This window comes from Crassostrea angulata, unplaced genomic scaffold, assembly GCF_025612915.1.
Source record: "Crassostrea angulata isolate pt1a10 unplaced genomic scaffold, ASM2561291v2 HiC_scaffold_147, whole genome shotgun sequence".
Taxonomy (NCBI): Eukaryota; Metazoa; Mollusca; class Bivalvia; order Ostreida; family Ostreidae; genus Magallana; species Magallana angulata.
In genome coordinates, this window is record NW_026441702.1 from 60,413 (window position 1) to 87,145 (window position 26,733).

Below are 26,733 nucleotides of genomic sequence, written 5' to 3' on the forward strand. Positions count from 1 at the left end.
GTTCCCGAAAGACAAAGTCGCATTCTTTATAAGCATCACGTGACTGATTATAACCGGGAAAATTGTTGTAGAAGATGCAGGATGGAAATTTGGAAAAATAAGGAAATAGCTAAAACTTGGTCTTAACATTTTACAACTTAAAAGAATGTTTTTGTGTGTCATTACCGTATGCAAAAAAAACCCAAAAACTACAAACACTTAAGCATAAACGAAAATTTGATAAGGTCGTCGATAAACTTGGTTAATTTTATTACCAATTCAGACGCTATCAGCAGCCATGATGACACGATTTGGCCCTGTAGGTCATTAACATAATAATTGTCTTTACCGTGCCCATTTTTCGAAACGTTCTCGTCATGGTAATGACAATGTGTGACGGTTGTGACGATGAAATGATTTTCAGTTAATTAATAAATAATATTAATTATAATATAAATATTCATATAATATACATAGTAATAATTATATATAATAATATATAATATTTTATCATTTTATAAAGTAATTCACATTTTTTTTTAATGTTAAAGCAATTTATATAAAAAGTATCTATTTGAATTATATAACATTTTATGCGTATTTTTATGATACTTCAAATTAAACTTGAAGAAACTATAATTTATAATAATTTGATCAGAACTTAAAAATTAACAGTATTATCAGAGAAAACACTAGTTGACCTTTTACGCAATCGCCCAAGCGATCAACATCAACATATTTTGGCAGGTCTTGTGGCAGATGCGTTTGATAAGCGGGAACATGCAAAGGAGTTTCCAATTTTACAAAACCTTCAGATGGCAAGTGATCCTCAGTTTAAAGTGCTGGATGTCATTGCAAAGTGGCATTCTGAAAAAGAGGTTCTATACCTTCAACTTCGACTTTCGAATTAAGACATACAGAGCGTGCTTGATAATACCGCCTGTGCGATTCTTCACAATATAGAAATACCACAGATGGACAATCTGAGAGAAAAAAAAAACATGATGAATACAAATGATGTGGCAGTTGACGTCCAGGTTAAGGTCCAAGATGATGAGAACTCACCATAAGAGAGACATACTTCTTTCGAGTACGTTTCCCTGAAAAGTCAACATCTGAATTTTTCTAGTAAAATTACGTCTTTCAATTTACTATATTACATAATGTATACATACTAGAATGGTAAGTTGATTATTTACGTGGGTACTGAGCATTTAACTGACTAAAAATAGCATCAATCGAGCGAAAATGATCATATAAAAAAAACATTAACAAAGTTGCAATCAGATTACACAAATTACGTACATATACAGTCATACAGATTTGCCATTTAATAATCATTTAAATGTTATCAGGTAAAAAAGTTTCTTGCAACGATTCAAAAAGTTGATTTCAATAAACAAACATAAGTATGTATCATTTCAATTTCTTTAAACAATATCACTTTGCACACGTTTAAAAAAGGAAAACAAATTTTACATGTATACCTCCGAGTACAACTTACATATAATTCTTGCTTTTTTTAGAAATTACAATCAATAAAAACATACTTAATGAACTTGAATACTTGAATAATGTTTTAAGTACAATGTATCACAATCATGCCATTCATATACGTTAATGAACATTTTGATTGAACATTGATTGAAAATGCACTCATCAAATAAGTACCAAAAAGACTCGACAAAGCTCACCTCGTTCTCGAGACACATGAGATAAACCAGGAAAGAATCTATTATACAGTCTAGGACACGGGCGAAGTAATTTCGAACCCCTAAAGTTACATTTTATGTTTTGTTTCCACAAATTTTGAAGGGGGATGTGCGGGTATCTTGAACATTTCAGAATAAGACTGTAATCATTTCTTTGATGGGTCAAGATGTCCTGTTTTTCAACTGTGTTGCAGCTAGCGCTAAATGAATCAAAGGTGGAATCTGTAAAAAGTACCGATCAAATGTAATGTAAATACAAGATTCAACGTTTACTTTTGTTAATCATTGAACGTTGTATTCCTAATGATTAATTAAAATACGTATAACAAATATATTACATCCATTACATTTCACTCATATCATGGAAATCAAATGCATTCTCACAGCATTAAGGAGACCAAGCCCCAAGATCATGAAGCAATCTAAAACTTGAGTAGTAAATTGTACACTGTATTAATGTCTCTTGATTGAAAACACTGACAAAATTGAAATGCTATTTAAAGTGACTTGATATAACATTGTTCATTACAGATTCAATCAAAATTTTAAGTTAAATATTTTTTGACTGACAGAAATTTTGACATAAGTATGAAATTGCTTAATGAGTCTGAGGCTAGACCAAACATGTAGATTGTTATACATAATAACATTGCGACATTGATTTTAACTCATGTACCTTGTTCAAAATACTCAGTGTTTTCTATGTGGGTCAAGATGTCTTGTTTTTCCATTGTGTTGCGGCTAGATCTAAATGAATCTTGGGTGGAATCTGTAAAAAGTACCGATATATTGTATTGCAATTTCAAGTCTCTTAGTTTACTTCTTTATATCATTGCTAAGTTTATTACTATTGATTAATTAAAATAAATATAACAAATATATTACTTCCATTACATTCCACTCATATCATGGTAATCAAATGCATTATCACAGCATTAGGGAGACCACATCAACATGTAGATTGTTATACACAACTACAATTCAAAGTATATCTGGTTAATATAAATGGTTTTATTTTAGTCTGAATCAAAATGACTGGGCTGGCAGCCTCTTGTTCTTTCGGGTATTTTTTTCGAAGTGGAAATGGACTATTCTTTTAATAATAAAATTACCCAAAACCTCCTAATTTTTTTATTCTTCCTTACAAATGTTGACTGTCGTTTTTCATACTAATTGTTGCGTGGACCCTGAGGTCCACTCAGAAAGTATATAAGCGAGGTTAAACCGGATGCTATGGGGAAAATGCAACCTGCGCATGAACTAGCCTGGTTCCTGTGCGTAATGGGAAGCTCAGGGAACCAGGCTAGCACACATTTATCTGAATCGGGATCGGGATTCCGTGCCATATGCACACTTATATAAGTTCATAGGCGCTGTAATTGTAAAGTTGTCGGTAAACAGTACAGAAACAAAGCATTCCTTTTAAAGAAATGATCGGCATGTGATATAAACTGTCAGTATTATGAAATAAGTTAATGTTACATGTATGCCGAAACTACAACATTTATCAAATAGCATAATTTGCAATGTATTGTTGTTTTCCGAAAACTTTACCTTTATAGTAGGCGAGGCTAGAGTACTTACCGATTAAAAAATTTTAAGCATTTAAATATGATTGAATAAAAATTTCACTGTATAAAAGTTTAAATCTCAAGAAAAATACATTAAAATATGAAATTTTTAATTTACACAAAGCTGTTCCTGCATAGTTAACGAAGTAGTGCGAATCGTAATGTGTGAGCAAATAGTAGAATTCACCGAATGCCTGATACTATACATGCAAACTTCATTAATATATAGATCATGATTATTTAGGAAGTTTGAAGCCTTTTAATTCTGAGATAAAAAGTCAGGGCTATACATACATGTTTACGTAAACAACGTAAAAGCAGGAGGCTAGAGTGGTTGGAATCTCTGATAATCTTATCACGTTTTCGTTGGGAACACGTGCAAATGGTCCACGTATTGTAGTCCTTTTTTAAAGGACAGCAACTTGTTAGACTATAATTATTCACCTAATTGTCTATGGACTCTTCCGATTTTTTCCCTGCGATTACGACAAAGAGCACACAGCGGGTGTGACCGGTTAGCAGAGGATGCTCACTCCTCCTAGGCACCTGATCCTACCTCTATCTATTTAGAGGTCCGTGTTGCTCTTCTTTGACTTATGTTTTATGTTTTTGAGATCGTTCACGGTTTGTATTTATCATTTTTTTTTCTTTCACGTATTAACAATTTCATTAAGCTTAACTCTTAAAAGTTCAGACTAGAAAGTATGTTTAACTGGATTGCCTATATGCTAGTTGCAAATTACTCAGTTGTACACAATTTAAACTAGTCCCTACATTTTCAGAATAAAATGTATGACTGATATGAAATACATATTGATAAATGTTTGATAAAGAGACAAATTGATCATTACCAATTATTTTATTCACTATTCATTCTATAAATAATGTCACTCATGTAAAAACTTGAATCACTTTTATTTAGATTAAGTAAAAATATACTTCCACTTAAATTCAGTGATTCTCTTCCATTTTAAATGCCCACCTTTAAGCAACTTAACAAAAAGTTCCAACCGTATCTTGTAACAAGGTTGACTTTACTATCACTACACAATTTCATATCTACCTCACATTAAAAACCCCCACATAAAACCCATTAGTTCTAAATATAACGAGTAAGTAAATCTATATTTGTATCTTGGTATCCTTCGCTACAGTACCTCAAAGGACACAAAGAGTATACCCAGATCAGAAGTATACCCTGAAAACAGACGCTACATGTTTATTCGGAATATACTAGATCTATTGTTTATTGTATAGTACATGCAAAGAATAAAATGAAATTTATATTCATACATCTGTTAGACAAAACAATATACCCCGTCATTATTTGGTACATAGAATACCATGACTATATTTAATCTGAGGTTTTAATATTATTTGGTTTTAAGCCCAATTTATAGAGATATTACTTTCAACATTTAATTGTTTATTGTTGACATAACACAAATTTTGACCGTGCTCTGTGACCTCATTTTTGCAGTATTATATTCTAAATAATTCTTAGAAATAACGGATTTTATTAACTTTTTTCTTGCAAATTGTTTGAAACTATTGCTAAATTATGTCTACCAAATTTAGTATTGATATGACGTTAAGTAACATAGCTATGACAAAAGTCTTCGTATTTTTTGATTGACCCTCGTAGCTGGAGCGCTCAAAAAACGTGCGTTCAACTTGGATTATGTTTGATTTTTGTTTTTAAAAACTAATTTCCTAACGTATCCTGTTAACACATTAGATTTCATTTTACCGCTACTGTTTTATTCGTGACTTGGAGAGATTGAAAAGATTCATGAAAATATTATTTATTTCATTATTTATATTTACTCCTTTTGCTTAAATCTGGTGCGGAATAGTTTACCCATATTGTCATTTTTTTTTGTATGGGGAGAAGGTCAATGTTCAAACGGTTTTGAAAATCAACATGTTAATGAACAGTTTTATTTTGGGTCCATCTCTTTTGAGTCTTGTATGATAAAGTAGACATACTTTTGTAATGATCTCGAGGTCATGGGTCAAACTTTATTACGAAGACTCCTTTGCTTGTATGCTCTTCTTAAATTTTGGACAAGTCCCATAAACAGTATTATTTTACAGCAAAAAATCAGATTGGATGCAAATTGGAAGACCTCGTAAAAATTAAACATATTAGTGGAAAATTCTTAATACAACGCAGAGTTTTTTAAATGAAAATTTAAAAAAATAAGAGTCTTCAAAATCTCGCAATTTAAATGCAAGATATAAAAAAAATATGTGCTTTCCAACCAAAGGAACTGATTATGACCTTTAGTTATCTAAAGCAAATGTTTTTGTGAATAATTAATAGATAGTTATTGTATGTTTACTAAAAAAGTTTAATGTAGCAAGTAAATTATGCGTTTTAAAATGTACTGAGAAGCGATAAAATATACATATACATATGACTTTCCCGAATTTTTTCAAATGATTTGAATAAATTTACAGCTAAATACAATAGAACAAATGTACTTTAAAACGTTGACCAATAAAACTGCCGTGACTGAATATTGTATGAATTTTATTCTTGAAATTTTCATTCACGTTCTTTATGAGCAAATGGAAATAAACAACCCGAAATTGAAGATAAAATATTGATTGACTCTGCAGTTTCATGATGACGTGTATTCCAAAAGCATTTTCGAGTTTTATCAAACAGGGTCTTGTAAACTCATTCCGTTTTCTATACACCTACATGTACTAACTGGCTCTGAGTGTTAGCCCACGAGACTGCAACTTTTTCACGTGAAGAAATTGAGGGAAAATGTTGTCGAGAGGGGTAATAAACATACTACGTGTATGAATAAATAGTTAGTAAAATCCTGATAGGTATTTTATCATACCAAAGTTTTTTTGTTCTCGTTACTTTCAGAAATCTACAATATCTTTTAAGCACAATAGTCCAATCCAAATTTTTCAAAAGTTGTTCTCCTTTGCGGGGCCAACCCAAACATCAAAAGGAAAAAAAAAATTCCCTTCTTTATACAATCAAATATTTGGGCGTACTGTGATCAAATCGCTTTTGATTTTTATTTTTTTGTTCACTATCTGGTGGCAACCCACATATTTAATGATGCATTCTGGGCAAAACAAAATACACACCGAAAACGGATTTTAATGACAAATAATATTGATACAGACATATAGTTACAAACTTATACACTACAAAGGTCACTTTCCTCCCAAAGATGACGGCCAATAGACGCAGGTTTTGTAATGTGTGGATTGAGATAAGAACTCAAAAAAAATATTCATGTAGGAAACTCAAGACCAGTTGTGCATGTAAGCGTTAAGTATGAGCACATGAATGCGATACTGGCCGCGGGTATTTGACGACAATAATTATCATACATGTAATATGCCACATCCCAACGACGCCACCGTCTAACAGTAGTTTCAGTACTTTGATTACATTTGTTTTTACATAAAGTTTCATTCATGTTAAAGGGACATTGTCACGATATTTGTCCAATTCCATTTTTCTGTTTTTGATATTTACAATGCTTTAGAAATACATTTCTAGCGATCAAATGAAATTTGAGAGTCAGTCGTCAAGATATAAGCAAGATACAGAGCTTACAATTCTTTGATATGTAAACAAGGCTCGTGCCCTGTTTTTGTTTACATTGGTTTTAATATACCAGTAAAACAATCTTTAACAAGCTGATTTGTTTATCTTCTCATTCATTCTAAACATAAATAAACAGTTCCTAACGTTTAACACATTCATTTAAGGTCTAAAATTGCGCGGCTCTGTTAAGGCTGCCCGATTAATTTCACAGCGATGTGTAGAAATTCACTTGTCTGTACTTCATAAGATATGACGTCATAGTTAACTTTGACGTCACGATCTGCATTCCTTTCGATCGTTCTTAGGGAATGTATCGTATCGTAATAAGTGATATTCATTGTTCATAATATAAAACCGCTTCATTCCTTTACATAAATACTGTGATAAATACAGTGGTAGCAACGTTATTGTTGACAAACGACACGCACGATTCTGATACACGAACGATCACGCACGATACACGAACGATCACGCACGATACACTGACGATCACTAACTTACTGAATTTTCACGAAACACGAACAAAAACGATAAAACACGCAAATGAACGATTCTACACCATTAAACACGCAAAATCAAAATTAATTTTTAAGATTAGAATAAAGAAAACGTATTGCTTTAATTTGTATTGCTTTATGTTTGTGTTTTATTGAAAAGCGGCATGTACAGTAGCAATGCACTGTTTTATATTTTACGAGTAAACAATTTACAAATCCATATAAAAAAAATATATGATTCATACACAAATTAATTTTTTGTCACCATAACGAATAATAACTTAAGTTTAAAGTAGTCCGAGTATCGCACTACGTCATAATACGGATTTTACAATATTGGTCCGACTTTTACAAAGCGTTTTAGATACCCGGTATTGATTTTGCTCTACATCGCTGTTGTAAACAATGGCAATAATAAGCAATTAGAACGGTAATATATGTGGGAGATAGAAATGATTAATGTTGAGAAACTCGATTCTGTTAAAGTAAAATGAAAAACGAAGTTTCTAATTAACCAGGATCTCAGGTATGCTTATATCTTCTTTGTTTTGAACCCCCCCCCCCCCCCCGAATTTTTCTTTTTCTTTTACTAAAACCGGTTTAAATTTAGAGACAGAAGCTATTTCGAATTTAATCAATCGTCAATTAATTAATGTTTAAATGATATCTAACATTGTTGACAGATCTAGGCAGAAAACTGTAGCAAAATGTGATTTTTACGGATTTTTTCGTCAGGGTCTACTTGGTGTAGAGCTTATAGCGTGAAAAGTAATCCGTCAACATATAATTTATTTTACCAAATCTTTTTTCTAAGATGTCAATCTATAGAATAAACACCATGAATTTAAGTTTGAGTCCATAAAATAGTAAAAAAATTACCAAACGCGATACTAGCATTGCATTTTTTAAATTCTTTTTTGATAATTCAGGTCTATAAAGCGTACTTACTTACAAAAATTTGCGCAAAATTATTGATGAGATATGGCTTAAATAAGTATTTATACTCTATTTTGTATGTTCAGTTCTAATTTTCCCAAAATTGGTTATTATTTTTAGGAAAAACGGACGTCTGGCAAATTTCATAATTGTCAATAATTTTCGCGAGGGGGTACACCCGTTTGAGAGGTGATAACACACAAACTAGCATGTAAACATACATATTTTCTTTTGTATATGTATTGCTAGAATGTATATTTATCATTTAAAGCTAAGCTTTTAATGATTGAGCCCATTTAGTGCCGAGTATAGGACTACCTTAAATGAATTGTAGATAATGCATTAACTATATGAATTTATTACCTACAAGTTGACTGTTTATGTAATCAAGGTCCCTTACGTACGATTTAATTATGCGGGATAAAGGTAAATTTGTTACCTTGTTCCATAGAATTTCGATTTTACACATAGAATATTTTCATTGTTTACAGTACATAATTTATTTATTGCTATTTATTCTAAATGTTAAAGCGTCTATAAAATTTTTTATTTCAAACAAATGTTTACACAATGAACCAGATAGGAATGCGCATTGTATTCTCATTTGAAAGAAAAACGTTGGAGATAATCGTTTAGTTTAAAACGGGGAGTGGGTAAGCTTGACCGCTTTCATTCAACGTGTCGCTCTTGCTTATATGATTAAAATTATGTGTCAAGACACAATGGATGCTTGATATAGGCTGACTATAACATTATGCAAAACTAACTCGACCGAACAAAGGATTGAATAGCTGTGGAAATACTTGATAAATGTATTTAACCACGAAAGAGAGAATAAATGCTAACAATTGTCAATGTTTTTCTATAAAAAAAAAGTTTAAAATTCAGTTAAATTCACATTGTTTTAAAAAAAAAACTTGTCGTTGTTTTAAGAAATAATCCTGACATTCCGTAAAAAAAGTTACAAAACGAAAAAACCGCACGATCACGCACGAACACGCACGCAAAAAACCGCAAACTATTTTTCCTGATACACGCACGATCCCGCACGTTACACGAACGATCACCCACGTTACACGAACTATTTAACACGATTGGCTTGTCAACAATAACGTTGTTACCACTGTACTAGTGATAATAAATTCAATATCACCGATATGGTGTATTAAAAAATCAACAGTTTTTAAGCTTCGTAATAGGTAAATAACTATTCATAAACTAATAGTTTTGAGACTCCCCCTGCTACGTGTAATCTATGTATATGCATATAAAAAACGGCTTGGCACAAGTGAAAGATAAAAACAATCTTAGTATATTTTAAGTGAAATCGGGAGAGAAAATAAGTACCAATGTGAATCTTGCTCGGGGAAACCTACCGATTGACTTGGTTTTGTGTAAATCGAGCCTAAAAGGTAAAAATGTGCCTAATTTCGATGGCGGTGCGAAATGTTTTGACAATATTTCAAATAAACGAAATATTTATATGAACCCCCAGCATGAACTGCAAAATACATTACTTATTGAAGGATTTTTCATAAAAATATTTTTGATTTAATGACATTATTCACTTGTGCCGATGCGATTTTTATAGATTATTTGGCGTGTTAGAATACACCCGTCACGTGCTTAAGAAAAATATATGACGTCACAAAAATACATCTAATTTAGTGTTGGATGTCACTGTTAATTTATGTAATAAAAGTTTAAAGAAACTCGCTCGGTTAAAGTATTTTTCGATAATTAAAATAGTATCATTTTCGATATATATTTAGCTTCGGACAGCCTTAAAATAGCCGCGTGGGGTTTTCACATCAACATTCAAAATGTAAACAAAAGCTTTATTTATATAGTAAAGGATTGTAAGCTCTGTAACTCGCACATAACTCAACGAATGCCGCCACTCAAATTTTGGCTGCATATTAAAAATGGCTTACTTAAGCATTGTAAACATTAAAATCGGAAAAAATAATTTTTGACCAAAATCGTGACCATGCCTTTTTAACAAAACATGAATTCAAAATACTATTTTTTATGATTAAAGTTTCATCCATTATTTTATACTACGTAGTTTTCTAACATATTACAGAGGCATTCTGCCCATTTCACAATAAATAGCTGCATTAGAGGTTGACCTTTTTACATTCAGTATACATGTTTAACAATAATTTAGATGAATTTCTTTTTTATATCCGAGACAAAATGAATGCCCCGACTTCACAACCGTAGTGAGCAATGCTTCCTACATTAGGCGTAGATAAATTAATAGTGTGTTTCCGGTTCCCCGACCGACCATAAAAATATGCCCCTACCCTAAACATTTTATCGTCGATATATTATTCCGGATATCAACGATTCCGGTTTTATTTTAGAAATTCCAATCTTAGTCTCTTCCGTGTTTGAGAAAACACAAACACAAATTTAAAGATTTATTTAGACAGCGATTTCTTGTGGAAAATGACATCGTGCTTGCCTAGCAAGAGAATTATGTCAGTTTTGAACATTGCATTACAAAATTGTGCTTTAGAGCAAGGAAAATGTGATGAAGAAACAGAGAAAATGTTTTTAAAAAATGTGGGAGTATGGCAAGTATACGAGCTCTTGCTGAGAATAATCCAGAAATCAGAGAGAAGTGGAGAGAAAGTATATAGCCTGTTCAGTCAACAATAAGGAATCGGTTTTTGAGTCTGAAGTTGAAAGATAAAGCAATGCAGACTATATATCCTGTTTCTGATGATGATATTGATAAACTGCAACGGCATCTTAGAGAACACTTCCCAGAACTTAATTTGCAAAAATTACAGAAGGTGCATACCAAAAAAATACAGTCCTACACGCAGTGGATAGAGAGACATTGTCCCCAAAGACATTATACCTTTCAGATAAGAAAGTGTGAAGATGCAGGATGCTGTTTACCTGCTACATTGTCACAGGAAGACCTGATATGGCTACCAGACCAAGTGATAAATGAGAATGATAGTGATCATTTTTTGCCATATCAAGGTGTCAAGTTTCAGGATTCACAGAAAGGAAGACCTTCATTATAAGTGGTGAAAGTGAAGAAAGCAAAAAAGATTCATGAGATGGACCAAGAGACCGTCATGGAGGCACCGGAGAGAGATGATGAAACAGAAGAGTCGAATCAGGAGGTATTAGATGTAGATGAACCCATTAATTTATCCAAACCAGAGCTTCAAGTCATAGAAGAGCCAAAGTTTGCAGACTTCCGCCTTACTACGGCTCAGCATGCAAGTGCAACAATTCTTTGTGTAGAGTGCAGAAAACCAAGAGTATTATACTCCAAGCATGCGTTAACCGAAAGACAGAAGGTTTCTCTAGTAATCATAATCAGCGAATTTGGTTATACTTGTGGTGCCCCCATCACGCCGCCACACCATCAATTGCATGGATTTGTGATGACGAGATCGCAAATGTCATGTGCATCCACTGTTGAAGTAACATACTACAAAGGAGACATTAGTAGAAAAAACACATGTTGCCATTATGGAGCAGAGGGAGGCGAAATATCACAAGATTATAAAAAACTGTTCTTCCTCTGTGCAATGACTGCTATAATCTGGGAAAATTGCCAGTTGTAAGCCTCCTTTTGGCAGAAAAAAAATAAACTCATTTTTTCCAACTCGTTTATTGTTGTTGAAGTGAAAAAAAAATAAAATGTATAAATAAAATTAAATGTTTTCCCTACCTACCTACCCTATTTTTTCAAGCTGGAATAGGAAACACATTATTAATTTATTTTGGCCTTAGTATCAAAAAAGGAACAAGAGCGTAGTAAAATTAAGACTCGGGTTACAACATTTCCTTTTTAGTTCAAAAAGCATCTTTATACATTGTAATGACAATTTTTTTTGCGCAACATGAAATTTGCCATTGCAATTCAACAAAAGTCCAAGATAACAAAAACTGTTCACTGTTTCAATTTATTTGTTCAAACATATGTACTTATAAAACCATGCATCTCCTGTTCATAAAAAAAATTGTTATTTTTATTTTGTTAACATTCACCGTTAACGACCATTTCTCTGTATAATTATAAGGGGCCCCGCAAGGATTTGCGGGTGCCCTATAGTAATCACTCTGTCCGTCCGTCCTTCTGTCCGTCCGTCTGTCATTCTTCCGTCCACAAATTTCCTGTTTTTTTCTAATAACTTTTTTTATGGTTGCCCAATCAAGTTCAAATTTGGTATGGTAGTTCAGTAGGCAGAAATACATATTTTGATGCTTTTCAATGAACGGAACGGTTGTATCGTAATTTGTGTAGTTGATACACTAGTTTACACCAAAAAGTAGTACGTGGCGAACGGATTTATTTTTACCTATTAATTTTGCATGAATCGCTGCAAGAAAATCGTGTCGGATAAGTCGGTCTAAATAATCAGAATGGCGACCGTGACTAACCTTTTAATTGTTAGAGTTCTTATTGTAAAAAGAAATATTTCTAACGTCAGGTGCATGTGTTTGTTATTGGTATACTAATCTTAACTTTGTTTGTTAATTCATCAGTTTGAGAGTTTTCGGGGTTTTCATAAACCTTGTATAACGGATACCGTCCGACTTTTGTACACACACACACACACACACACACACACACACACACACACACACATATATATATATATATATATATATATATATATATATATATATATATATATATATATATATATATATATATATATCTGATGTTTTTACATAATGTTCATTTTGATTCAAGTGCCCAAAAGTTAGAAATATGACATCGTAAATTTTCCGCCCTTTTTGCATTTTAAGCTTGTTTTGAAGCAGTTTTTGTTTCAGAAAACATAGGGTGCATGCTCAGAGATAAATTGTATATCTAGCCAAGACTAATAAGTGAGAATTTTTTTTACTTGTTCAAACATACGCTCTGAATTTCACATTCGTAAAAAAAAATAAGAAAAATGTCAATTTTGACCGATTCTAATTGAATTGTAGATACATCGTCACTTTTGACGTCAAATACAACTAGTGAGTGCAAGTTAATCAAATAAAGAGGTGAACAATATATTTAATATCATTTTCTACAAAATAACATAACATTTCATTGTACCCGTACAACTTTAAAGAATGGCGAAATATGGGGGCCAAATTTAAATCATACCATATATTGTTCTTTTTCCTTGGGGTCTTATTTTACATAAAATACAGTTGTGTCAGTTTTCTACAATTATGAAAGCTGGGATTAAGTAAAATTTAGACAAAGTATCAGACAATTGCAAAAAAGCTGAATTAACATAGATTAAAACAACTAATTCAAACTCAAATTTTTGGAAGCATATTCCAGGAAATCAAGGAAACTTAAAAATTCAAACTTTTAAGACCCCGTCATTCAGTATTCTCAGTACTTTCATTCTCCCTGTTTTTGCTATCAATTATCTCTAACACCTGCAAACTGAGTGCGCTAGGAGTTGTAGGAATAATTGTATCCTTTGATGCATTTACCCCATTCTCAGGCGCAAGAGATATTTGAATTTCACTTTCTGGTTAAGATGGGGATAACTGCAATTTATCCATCTTTTTTTTTAGAGAAAAATTCAAATCCGGGTTTTCTTCATGGTTTATGATACCTGCATCTTCAATTGCAATCTTCGCGTGGCGAACTTTTTGTAATTCTTGGAGATTGCCGATGTTTCCGGATGTTTCTCGGAATGCCACGATGTTTCTTGATACTGCAGGGCCCACTCCTCTGATCGTTTGGAGTGCATCGATATCAGCAGAATGAATACGAACGCTCTCGCCACCTTGTGCCATTTAGTGATATCTGAAGGTTAAATATGTTCTATAATAGATAGCAACAGATAACAAGCATTCTGAGAGTACTGCATAAGCAATACACGTCCCCTACCGGGTTGTATAATTCCATGAAAGCTTCGACACATACATCTATTTCAAAACTATTATAAACGAGATATCATGCTTCAATCAGAGAAAAATGAATAGAGGAAATTCAAACTACAAAGTTGATATAGAAATTAAATGAAAAATTGGTTATATAAAACTCTTTATTTTATCTCCAGTAATTTCGCCAAGTCCATTAAGTATTTGCTGGTAGAAATTTGTGAAAACAATGCACTGTAATGCATGCAGAATATCATTTCTTACCGTCTTCTGTTCCCTGAATCAACAGACTAACCCGAGAGCGAACCCGATTGTAATAATACAAAAAAAACCGCATCGATTAAACTTACAACACAATACTTGACACTATTTTACAAATTGAACTTAATTGTTTGTTAGAAACTATAAATGGAATAGTACAAGTAAATCACGATATTATTACTAACTACATACTTTCCACGTTTATTCAGTACACACCGAACCCGATAACGAACCCGAACATTAAAAAAATGGAATATAAAAAAAATAATTTTCTCAAAAATATGTCAACCAGACTATACAAAAGTGTAAACTTGATCTGTAGTTTGACATTTTGAAGCTGTTCAGCAAATTTCAACTATTCCTCAAACGCATAAAGAAAAAAAGTGTGGAAAACTGAAGTGGGACAGACGGACGGACGGACTGACGGACGCAGAGGAAAGCTATAGTCCCCTCCGGTAAAACCGGTAGGGGACTAATAACACATGAAAACAATTTGATTAACTATTGGAATAAAAAATTTAAGTCCAAAATAATAATTGCCAAAATTTTAGAGAATTATAAAACGTACTGACGTATAATAAAGCTTTTCAAATAATTGAAAATGTATATCATATTCTCAAAAACTTAGAATTTAAATGAAAAACAAATACTAAGAAATGTAAACATCGAAAAAATTCAAAACAGGAAGTTATAAACAGTTGTTTACATTTAACCGGAAAGGTATTCCCCCGATAAGTCACAGAATGGCGCCAAATTTATAGAACAAAATGGCGTCCGTCAAAATGAACAAAAGGTTTGACAATACTACGAAAATTACGGAAATAATAAAAAGAATAGAATATCTACTTAATTTTCGTCGCTAGTACGTTTAACGACGCAAGAAAACGAGAAAATATAAATGAAACTATACATGAGTTCCGTATACAACGTTATGTACATCACCACGTGCTAACTGTCAGTACGTCGTGACAAAAATAGATATACACTGGGAAAATACAATATGTGCTTACACTACACGGTGGCTTAATGTTCACGGAAAATTGTCTGACCGTGAACATAGTCAAATTAAAAACACCGTAACGATTTCAATGTCTACAGTATTGAACTTTGAAAAAAAACATTTTTAAAGATTCAAATTCTGAGTAAATGTTATCCTAAATCTATGACTTATGCTATGATAAGGATCAAAGGAAGAATCCAAACACGTCAACTTCACAAAGAGTGAGATACTCAGTTGTCTTGGAGATCTTTACGAATCTCCCCTGTGGTGACGTCGGACAGTCGATGACGACCAGCTGTGACAGAGTACCGGGACCAGCAAAGAAACCACAGGGAGTGTTGTCATCTGATTCTGTCAGTCCTACAGTGACGGTAACATCTTGCAACCGGAATGACACATCTTAAATAAGTCAAATTATAGATGTCAATTAAAAAATAACAACAAGAGGCCAATGGGCCACATCGCTCACCTGAGGAACAATAGGTATGATAAAATCAGCTTAATGGAGTCATAATACAAACTATCTGGACAATGTACAATAATACATGTAGATCCTGTATGAATAAAATCCATTTTCCCCTGGATATTCTTATGTTAATAACCATTAGTCCCTGTTCTAACAGGATGATTTTATAGTCATATCATATGTTGAGTATTGCAGTTCTCAAAAAGATCCTTTACAATAGTTTATATCTGGGATATAAACCAACATCAAACTCTCAACCATCTTGTGAGGCCAAAGAATTGTCCTGGGGCCAAAGTCTTAACAATTGTAAAGAATCATCTAGCTAATTAGTTTCTGAGAAGAAGATTTTTAAAGATTTACTCTTTATATTTCTTTGTTAAACTTTGACCCCCATTGTGGCCCCACCCTACCCCTGGGGATCATCATTATCACAACTTTGAATCTACACTACTTGAGGATGCTTCCACACAAGTTTCAGCTTTCCTGGCTGATTAGTTTTTGAGAAGAAGTTTTTTAAAGATTTACTCTATATCTTCATATGTTAAACTTCACAACTTTGAATTTACACTACCTGAGGATGCTTCCACATAAGTGTCAGCTTTCCTGGCTGATTAGTTTTTGAGAAGAATTTTAAAGATTTACTCTATATATTCCTATGTAAACTTTCGACCCCTCATTGTGGCCCCACCCTACCCCTAGGGGTCATGATTATCACAACTTTGTATCTACACTACCTGAGGCTGCTTCCACATAAGTTTCAGCTTTGCTGGCCGATTAGTTTCTGAGAAGAAGATTTTTTAAAGATTTACTCTATTTATTCCAATGTTAAAGTTCGACCCCCAATTGTGGCCCCACCCTACCCCCGGGGGTCATGATTATCACAACTTTGACTCTACACTACCTGAGGATGCTTTCAAACAAGTTTCAGGTCCTTATTTTTCACAACTTTGAATCCCCTTAGGCTAAGGATGCTTTGTGCCAAGTTAGGTTGAAATTGGTCCAATGTAAAAAGTTTAAAGACAGACGGACAGACAGACGGACGACAGACAAAATGTGATCAGAATAGCTCACTTGAGCTTTCAGCTCAGGTGAGCTAAAACCTTTTTTAGAAAGCTGCAGTATTTTAAAATAAAAATTACATATTAATACATCACTTATATAGAATATGAACTTCTTCAAAACGAAAACAGTTGCAATCATTTCTTAATAAGATTTATTCGAGATCACAACAGCATATTAAATGAAGATAACATTAAACAAAAGAAATGTCTACACCCAAGATATTTCAATTTTGCAATGTCACTCCTCTGTACGCTTACCCCTTCCGTACTCATCCATTCCTCTGTTGAGTATTCTGACAGATTTGATGGAATACACAGCCTGCAGATCCACCATCCACCACGGATTTGTGTCGCCCTCACCTGTGTGTGCACAGTTGTCTAGGATAAGGTTTGTACCATTGTTACCATCTACTGCATACTCGGGCCCATGTAATAAATACGTTGACGATTGTTCAGCAGGTTTACCAAATGCAAGCTCCAATGGAACTGTAACTGATTAGCAAGGTTTTAGTGTTAATATTAAAACATGTTAAATACAATACAATATATACATTGTTAATAGTTTGATAAAAAATGCTGTTTACTTGACTGTTAATTAGAATGTGCTTTTCAATGTGTAGATGGCGCATTCCTAAGTATGCGTCTGTATATTATTTTACAAAATAAGACTCCACAAACGCCATAGCGAATGTTCACTCCCTCCACTTGAAAATTTACTAAAGGACTATACAGTGGTAACAACGTTATTGTTGACAAGCCAATCGTGTTTAATAGTTCGTGTAACGTGCGGGATCGTGCGTGAATCAGGAAAAATAGTTTGCGTTTTTTACCGTGCGTGTTCGTGCGTGATCGTGCGGTTTTTTCGTTTTGTAACTTTTTTTACGGAATGTCAGGATTTATTCTTATAACAACGACAAGTAGTTTTTGATGCTAGTGCCAACAATTTAAAAATATGACATCATAAAATTTACCTTTTCCCGCCATTTTCTCCTTTTTAGCATAAAACGGCTTGTTTTGAAGCAGTTTTTCTTAAAGGAAACATTGAGCGACTGCTTGAACAAACAAAATATTTTCACCAAAGATGTATCTCTCCAATACTTATAAGTGGCAAAAAGTTTGTTCTTGTTCAAAGAGTCGCTCTATATTTCCAATTTAAAAAAAGATAAGAAAAATGTCAAATTTTGACTGATTTTGATTGAATTATCAAAATAGCGTCACTTCTGACGTCATATACTTCCAGTGAGTGCATATAAATCAAATAAATAGGCAAAAAACATATTTTATGTCAACTCTTTTATAAAATAGCACAACAAATTAATGTACCTGAATCATTTTAAAAACAGCGAGTAATTGGGGCCAAATGTGACTAATATAATATATAGTTCTTTAACATAAGTTTTTGAATTTCTAATTTCAAGTAGAATGGTAAATCGTAATCATCCATTATACCAGTGACATAACGCAATGTCATGACATATGCATCCATAGTGTTCTCGTTGGGCCACTGATTTTCAGATCAGGTGATATTAAATGTGTAATGTGATTTAGTTTTTTGCCGTTTTTTTTCAAACATGATTTTTGCCAATTAAAAACTGAAATAAAATGACAAAAAACAAAATTTTGAAAAAAAGTACGACGCACCGCACACCTTCTTTCCCGTTATGAATATAAATCCGTATATATGTATATACCACCAGAAGTATCTTCCAAAATTACAGCTCAAAGTGGGTAATATCAGTAAAAATGTAGTAAAAACCTAGGTATCATTTTCGATCAACACCTTACTATGGACAAACATGTATCCTGAATCGTCAAATCGTGTCATTTTCGGATATGCAACATTGGGCACGACGCTCCACACAAAAAACCTGCAAATTTTCTTAACGCGATAATCACTATCAGACTGGACTATGGAAATTGCCTCCTATATGGAATGGCAAAACATACAGTCGATTCCACAACACTGCAGCACGCCTTGTTACGAGAACATCAAAACGGGAACGTATCACTCCTATCCTAGCAGATCTCCATTGGCTACCTGTGTACTTTCGCCCACAGTTCAAAATACTGACGTATGTAAACCTATCGCTCCACGGGCTAGCTCCATCTTATATCAAGGATTTTATACATGAATTGAAGCCGACCCCATGACTGCAATCTAAGGCTTCATCACGCTTAGTGTCGCCAAAAATCCTGACAAAGACATATGGAGAACGCCAGCTTAGCTTGGTTTCAGCGCACTTGTGAAATGCTCTTCCTGACGACATTAAACAGACACAGCCCCTGAACATGTTTAAAAGACGCTTAAAAATACAGTTTTATAAAATCTATTTTAGCTTTTTAATTACATTTCGTGCTTGTTTTACAGGAGCACATATTCTTTATTTTTTTAAATATAAATTTGACTTCTTTTAACAATTACAGTATTATTTTCATAATGTTATTCATGCATGTATGTCGATTTTTTATTGTTTAACTCCTGTTTTTAAAGTATATTTTGATTTATGCCAATTCATATTATTGTACAGTGCTTTAGAGAAATTTTTTCGATAATTAATGAGAAAAGACAATCAAGCAAAACATAAATGTGAATATTGTTATTTCCCGTCCTTGCGCGGAATATTATCTAGTAGTATATAAAGAGATTAATCGTTTGAAAAATTCAATACATACCTTACTGTGCTATTTTCTGTGCTGAATGTAATTTATGTTGAAGTAACCATTCACCGTTGATATTATTAATCGATTTCTTTAAAAATTAGTTTTTGTAAACTTCATGCTTCATTTAAAATTTATTTCTTGTCGCTATACTGTTTGTTTTTGCGAATATTTTGTGAATATGGTTCAGTAATTGCGTATTTTGAAAAAAAATTTAATTAAATTTCATCTTTAAATGCCTTATTTAAGGTGCCTTGCAATTTTATTCAATTCAGTGGAAAAGTAATTATTAGCAAAAGACAACATGATAAATATTAATATGTAATTTTCGACAAATTATTCACAAAAATGATCAAAAGCCTCAGGAATTTGTGAATTAAGCGGTTCACTAGTCCGATTCTTTATCCGTTGAGCTATGACGTTATTCAATCAGTTTGATTGTTACAAAAAACCTAAACAAAATAGTTTAAATCAGCATATTGTGAAATAATGTCTTAAATGTGTATAATCCTTGTGTCCATACTTTAAGTAGTCATGTTGTATATTTGATTTGATAAAATGAAATATATCAGAAAGGACACTTGGTGTAATGAGCTACGTTGAATAAACCCAATTAACTATTTAACCCCTCACCTTCACAGACAATGTTGTATTTCCACTGTCCGTTTGACTGACAGATCAGCCGCCCTGAACCAGACTGAGAGTATCCGTCAGAACACGAGGCGTGTATCCTCCTGTGTATACCAATGGCGTCCTCACGTCGTGTTGTATTCAGGTCTATTCCTTTTAGATCGGGTATTCCACAGTCTTAAGATAAAGACACGTTTAAAAGCCAGTAAGTGTTAACTTTAGATAAATCAAATCAATATCCTTGGTAAAAACGTATACCTAACGAAGATCAAAAGTATAATCGTATTTCATATGCTGCTTGATTACATATCGACGCTAGGAATATTAAAGGATAGATAAGAGGACTTAAAAGAAATTAGGACAATGTTATCCATAAGTCCCGTTTGCAGAATTTAATATACCCGCTTATATTGAAGAAATCTTGTATATTTATGTTATTCTAGTATTCAGCTAAAGATAAACTACGTTTTTTTTTATAAAAAATGACATATGTTAAGTTTTTATGCTACTCATATAAATACTAATGTGTACGTTAAATAGAGAAAATTGGTGATATTACCGGACAAAACACATTCAAAGAATTTATCCTCAGAATATCTTTTGTGTTTACATGTCTCGTTGAGTTGACAGTTCGAGTTTGAACAAGCTCCAGCAAGACCCTACAATAAATGATATTCATTAACGTAATATATAATATGTAATAATTAGCTTATTGTAATATTTAAACATATTAAAGGTCTGATTGCAATCTAAAGGTGCCAAACTACTTGCTTTTGTTTTAGAATGTGTATGTTACAGTGTTTCATAGGTTTTAGAGTGATTGTACTTGCTAAATGTTTTTCTATCACGTGTCATTTCTTGTAGGATCGTCGATGTCAGTAAATGCGCCCTCGGTCTGAATTTCCCTATCACTATTGATAACATTTATAAAAATTGCTCAGCCCTCAAAGTTTAAGTCCACGTAATCATAACGTAAAAAAGTGATCCTTGTGAAATAAGAACAATTTTTTGAAATATATCTCTTTTCTGGAAAAAAGTTTTTTGACGGCTGTTTTCATTCTGTTAAGCCCATTTAGACTAGCAGCCACTAAGACCGTAACAGGAGCACGTTAAATAACAGTATCAGTTTTATAACGAGTAGGTGAATGCTGTTTACGGCCTGGAAAAAAAATTCATGTGTAACACCGATGTAATCAAACAGCCACCTTGTATAAGTATTATGGTATGTGACCTGTACACAATAAAAATTCTATCTTTATATTATAACGGTTATATTATATAAATAGTGCCTATTTGGGAGGGTAACCGTTGAAATTGACACCCGAGGAAACCATTGTCAACCAAAACATGCACTATTTTTTTTTGTTATACTGAATATCTTTATTTAAGAGAATATGTTACTGCTTTTATATAGAAATGACGAGAATTCTACGGCGGACCGTACACGCATGTAACAATTTGTTGTGTTACCCGTTACTAGGTGTGTTGCTATTGCTAAGGGTTATAGAACAGATTATCAACTGCGTCTAAACCAATCAGATTTCAGTATTTAGCATGAAAGTATAATAATATAAAATATCTCTTGTCTAAGTGACATTTACTGCCCCCTAAGTATGAAATTCTCAGAGAATTTAGTTTATGCAATTATCATTTTTAAAATGATAGACTATTTTAGTAATATCAGAATAAAGAAATTGTTCTACTACTTATTTTCATCATATCAAGTTTTTTTTCGATTTAAAGTGGTTTTAAACAATATTTTTTTTACTGAATAATGTTTTTCATGGCAGAGATAATCCTTATGTGAAAACTTTTGGACATAGCAGAAAAACGTTTCTTTATCTTTGGTAATTACATTAAAGAATTTAAATTTATAAAGTCATTAATTTGTCTTAATTTTGCTTGGTTGTCAATTATTTTTAGTTAAATAACTGGTTAAGGTTTAATGATTTTAATGTAGAATCTTTACAAATCGCTAAACTATGCCTTTTAAATATATGGAACGAATGTTCACTAGGTACAAGGAAGTTATCATGTTGGGGAAGAATAAATTTAAATAAACATAATTTGATAAGACCATTTACCCAGACTGTCTGATTATTAATAAATAAAATATTCTAACTGATGGTAAATCACAACTCTAAAATGTTTACCTTAGGCCAGTGCTCCTTTTCACTGTACACCCATCCAGCATTGTCCATGTACATTGTCTCCGCTGTCGTCTTATTTTCGTAATTGAGTTCACAGAAATTAGCCCCTTTGAAATAGTTGACAGATTTACACCGTGGTGTTACTAGACATTTTATCACACAGTCCAGGAAACTGAGTTCTGTGAATGACTGGATCAGTTTTCTGTCCAGTCTGTGTCCTCGCTGGAGTTGAGAGAAGCCCGGCTGTAAGCTTCCATAACACGGCACAAGAAAACTGTATATAAACCACGGATATCTGAAGATAAGCATTGTACTGTAGGAGAAAATTTCAGGAGAAATAAAACTCCTTTAAAATCGGGACCCGTTAGAATTTAAATGGAGTATACATTTAACAGTCAGGATGTTTTGACTAATGAGCAATAAAAAGCATTATAACAATAAAAAATATTTGATAATTTGAAAACATAAAAGAACAACGTTACTTGCAATAGTTATAGTCGGTCAACCATATCGGTGAGTTAAAGGCAATTAAAGAAATGCGTCAATAAAGCATACATAATACATAGAGATCACTGATGCAGCAACACAGTTTCTTTTAGATCAGTAATACAGCTACATTAAAAGGTATAGAGTATCAGTTTCTCAAATGGATTTAACATTGTATTTAACTGAGGTTTACCGTTATGTATTTATTGAATTGCATGTGTCACATTCATATTTATGTTCCGAAAACTAAGTAAGTAGCTAACATTTATTACTTATTAGGTTAGTTACTGACCGACTGCAGAAATATATCTGGTTGATCAATCTCATTTTTTCCCAGTATTCAAGTGAGACACTTGTTCACAAAAGCGATGACCTACGCAAATCCGAAAATTAGGTGGCCTTACATCTCGTCGAGATATTACCGAATGAAACTGTTAAGTTGGTGAGCGAATATTTGACATTAAAATGTCGCTTGATTTTACGACTTCTTTTTATCACAGGGGCCAAGCCCGTTTTAACATTAATTTAAATGTAATCAGAAAGGAATCTGTACAGTTAATGTACAGTGATTTTATAATGCACACTTTCTTTTTTCCGCTAGTATATTTCTGCATGAATTGAACAAATGAAATTCTAGTTACAGAGTTCCGAAGACACACCTCCTCTGCCTACAGTGTATTGTATCCAAAAAAACTCTGTCTCCTATATGAATTGGTACAAATACCAATCTTTTAGTTTTGTATTGAACATAAATGTATTAAGGTATTCGATTTAAAACAACCATTTTGTACCTTATAAACGAAAGGTCCTATATTCTTAATAATGAAATCATTTTGAATATGTTATCATACAAAAATTACCCAACCAAAGGAATTTTCAAAATGTTGATTGTAATCGAACTAATTGCACCTTGAATTTTGCATTGAAGTCTATGGGAAACGTATCTTTTATTAAGATATTGTAAAAAGTATCTTTAAATTCGTAAAATTTACTTGGTTAATACATGCATAAACTATCTCTTTATCAAAATATGGAATAAAATGAATCAAATACCGCATGTATTTTGACGTATTTAATTTGTTTTCATAGAGAGGAGATCATTCTACAAATTTAAGGTGCAAAATGAGCGACTACTTTTATGTTGTCAGTCATGTGAATTTGGTTTTTTCGATCCTGTTATTTAGCAATTCCTATTTAACTAGTTCTAAATGAATCAAAATTGGTCAATATCCCTTCATTATACATTGAATACCTTAAAACGGCTACATAATTGTTATATAAATATAATGTAATGGTATAAAACTAATTAGACTACCTCTAATACAGTGGACTTTCTTACTGGAGAGCGTCACACACAGATCGTCAGTAGAGCATGACAGGCATTCATCTGGAACGTGGTCAGTCTACAAGAAATAAGGATGGATGAGTTTTGGGGGGAAAGATAAGAGAGGGGCTTTGTTCAGATAATCAGGTACGCTAAATCTATCGAAAAGATGTGCGAGCGCTCTCGAACTCTTGCTCTTCTGGCTCCTTCTTCTTCTGAAAATGACAGTTTCATATATATTCCCATAGTAAATGTACCTCTACTTTGAGATGGTCCCTAAAAAGAACCAGGCGGTCGATTTTCTTGAAACTTCGTAAATAAACTAGAATTGGTTTAAATGACATATGGTTAAAAAATAATAAAGTTTTGCTATCGTAGTTTTTTCCGCAAAAAAACCCAAATCGGCATTCTTAAATGGTTTTTTAAATGTACATTACACCACTGAACGTGTCTTGTGTAAAGAAGTTCGCTAAGTGCATGCGTTCCCCTTCTTGAGTCCGCCATTGTATTGTGTGTTCTTTAATCAGCATATGAAACATTAATAATTTGTAATATTTAAAATATCGGAATCGACTAGTCAAAGCATATAAACCTACATTATGGTAATGACACGAACTAGAAATTGTAAAATTACAGTAATTCCCATTTCCTAAACTAGATCTTAGACATAAATATAAGGGATAAAGCCAACCTTTTTCCGCTTAATTGAGCAAATAATGTATAAAACTCAGGTTTGTTTAATGTGTAAAAGACACTTTGAATAGAAGATTCAGAGAGAGAGAGAGAGAGAGAGAGAGAGAGAGAGAGAGAGAGAGAATTGATTGCATGTAGCTGTTCGTGTTCAATTCTAACATACTCAGATTTTGATTCCGTTTCCTTAATGACCGACACGAGTTCACACAGTAGTTCCAGTTTCTGATAGTTGACTCCCCGACACAGCTTGGGTCTGTGTCTACATTCCCGGACACACTGCTGTTGTCCAATCATCCCCACTACTCGAACAAAGGGACCACGATACCTCTCACAATGAACAACGGCAGCTGGCGCTCTTTCGTATAATGATACCAAACAAAACAATACTGTTGTAAATGTCACGACATTCAAAGATTTACTAACCAGAGAGCCAACCATTCCTTGCGCGTTCTAAAAAATGAAAACAGTTTTAAAAAACTGTTTTCTTTGCTTTACTGACGATTTAGTAAATGCCCACAGCGTATTATCGTATAACTGGTAACTGATATTGATTTCTTTCTTCGTGGCTTTTTCGCAATAAATTTTGTATATATAAGGAAGTGTTCGTTATTACATTGCAATTGTCGTTAAACGGTTCGGAATATTAGATCAAGAAGCACACGACCTGAAATTCTCTATATATTCTCTATATTCTCGCATATATACATGTACCTGCTTAAAATTTACAAACAAAGTACTAGTAAGCCTTACAGTTTCCAATCAGGTAAAATATATTTTTTTTACTGAAGACCAAGTACCGATTTTTACTCTAAATACATACATGCATGTAATTTTTTTATTCAATTTAATTGATTGTTAAAAGCTGAATGGAAGTCAAAAGCTTTTCAAGGAAAAAAGTAATTCAATAGCCAATGCTCTATAGGAAATAAAAAACCCCGTTTAGATATGAGGCGCAGTGGAAGTAAGGAGATGTTGTACAAAATGGCCCTGGGTTCTCATCTTGGGCGTTTTGAATTTTTTTTCATTTTTTTTTTAGATCCAAAACCGTTTTTAATACCTTTTCCTGTCTTAGAATCATTGAAATTTGCGACAGAATATACATTATTTACTTATCTATTGTACATGTTCATGTATAATCGAATTCACTTGTTAAAATCGCTGCGTTGTGTGTCTAGACATACTTGTATTTCTTTGCATATATCTAATCAAAATCTATATTCTTTGTTAAACTTCAGAAAAACTCTGGAACTAACACAGGATATACAAGATATACACAACAAGTGTATTTTTGTCCAGACGCACAGCTTTTTTGATATAGATACTTTGAATATACATGTATTTGTCCTTTGATCACAGCTAATTAAATTGTCATAAAGTTAATACATTTTGTTGGTAAATTAAGCACAATATTAAATAAAGTTTTTTTTTAAAAATGGTTAAAGGTGGCTTAAAGAAGTTTGGACATTAAGGACCAATAATTTGTCCTTAAAGGTGTCTTAAAGATAGTCTTTAAGCTACCTTTATTAACTATTAAGCTATCTTTACGCTTTCATTAAGCCCCCTTTAGCAGCACATACAGCTTTAAGGTGGTTTAAGATAGTTGTTAAGCTATCTTTAAGGAGAACTTAAAGATAGCCAAAATCCTGTGAAAGTATCTGCTTTATAAAAACACAACAGTCAAAATTTCTTTTAAATGTTTTCCAGCTTTTAACACAATTGTTTCGTTTAAGTAAGAATAAACAACCTTCGAAGAAATTCTAATTCTTGATCCTTATATTTCAGTAAGCATAGAACATTTAAATTCATATTTTTTCATGGTAGTCTTCTACATCTGTATTGATTTTACTGA

At 32.8% G+C, this 26,733-nt stretch overlaps 1 protein-coding gene and 1 pseudogene across 1 annotated transcript; one reads left to right on the forward strand and one right to left on the reverse strand.

The window, feature by feature from the left end:
- Nucleotides 1-10,986: 10,986 nt before the first annotated feature.
- LOC128169545 (uncharacterized) lies at nucleotides 10,987-11,877 on the forward strand (annotated as a pseudogene).
- A 3,533-nt stretch (nucleotides 11,878-15,410) lies between these two features.
- Nucleotides 15,411-22,690, reverse strand: LOC128169538 (uncharacterized). The gene is made up of 5 exons (XM_052835659.1): nucleotides 22,385-22,690; nucleotides 20,791-20,890; nucleotides 20,235-20,408; nucleotides 17,202-17,435; nucleotides 15,411-15,815 (listed from the first exon to the last, which is right to left on the reverse strand). Exons 1-5 carry the CDS (start codon nucleotides 22,688-22,690, stop codon nucleotides 15,601-15,603), a joined length of 1,029 nt encoding a protein of 342 aa, XP_052691619.1. The 3' UTR covers nucleotides 15,411-15,600.
- Nucleotides 22,691-26,733: the final 4,043 nt, after the last annotated feature.

What these genes read in the sequence shown, in the direction of transcription:
- LOC128169538 (XM_052835659.1), bottom strand. Translation starts at nt 22,690, where the DNA reads ATGCTTATCTTCAGATATCCGTGGTTTATATACAGTTTTCTTGTGCCG. An exon ending in AAAAGGAGCACTGGCCTAAG is followed by an intron (nt 20,891 to 22,384) that starts GTAAACATTTTA and finishes CATTTATTGTAG; the next exon opens with GGTCTTGCTGGAGCTTGTTC. An exon ending in ATACAACATTGTCTGTGAAG is followed by an intron (nt 17,436 to 20,234) that starts GTGAGGGGTTAA and finishes CTTGCTAATCAG; the next exon opens with TTACAGTTCCATTGGAGCTT.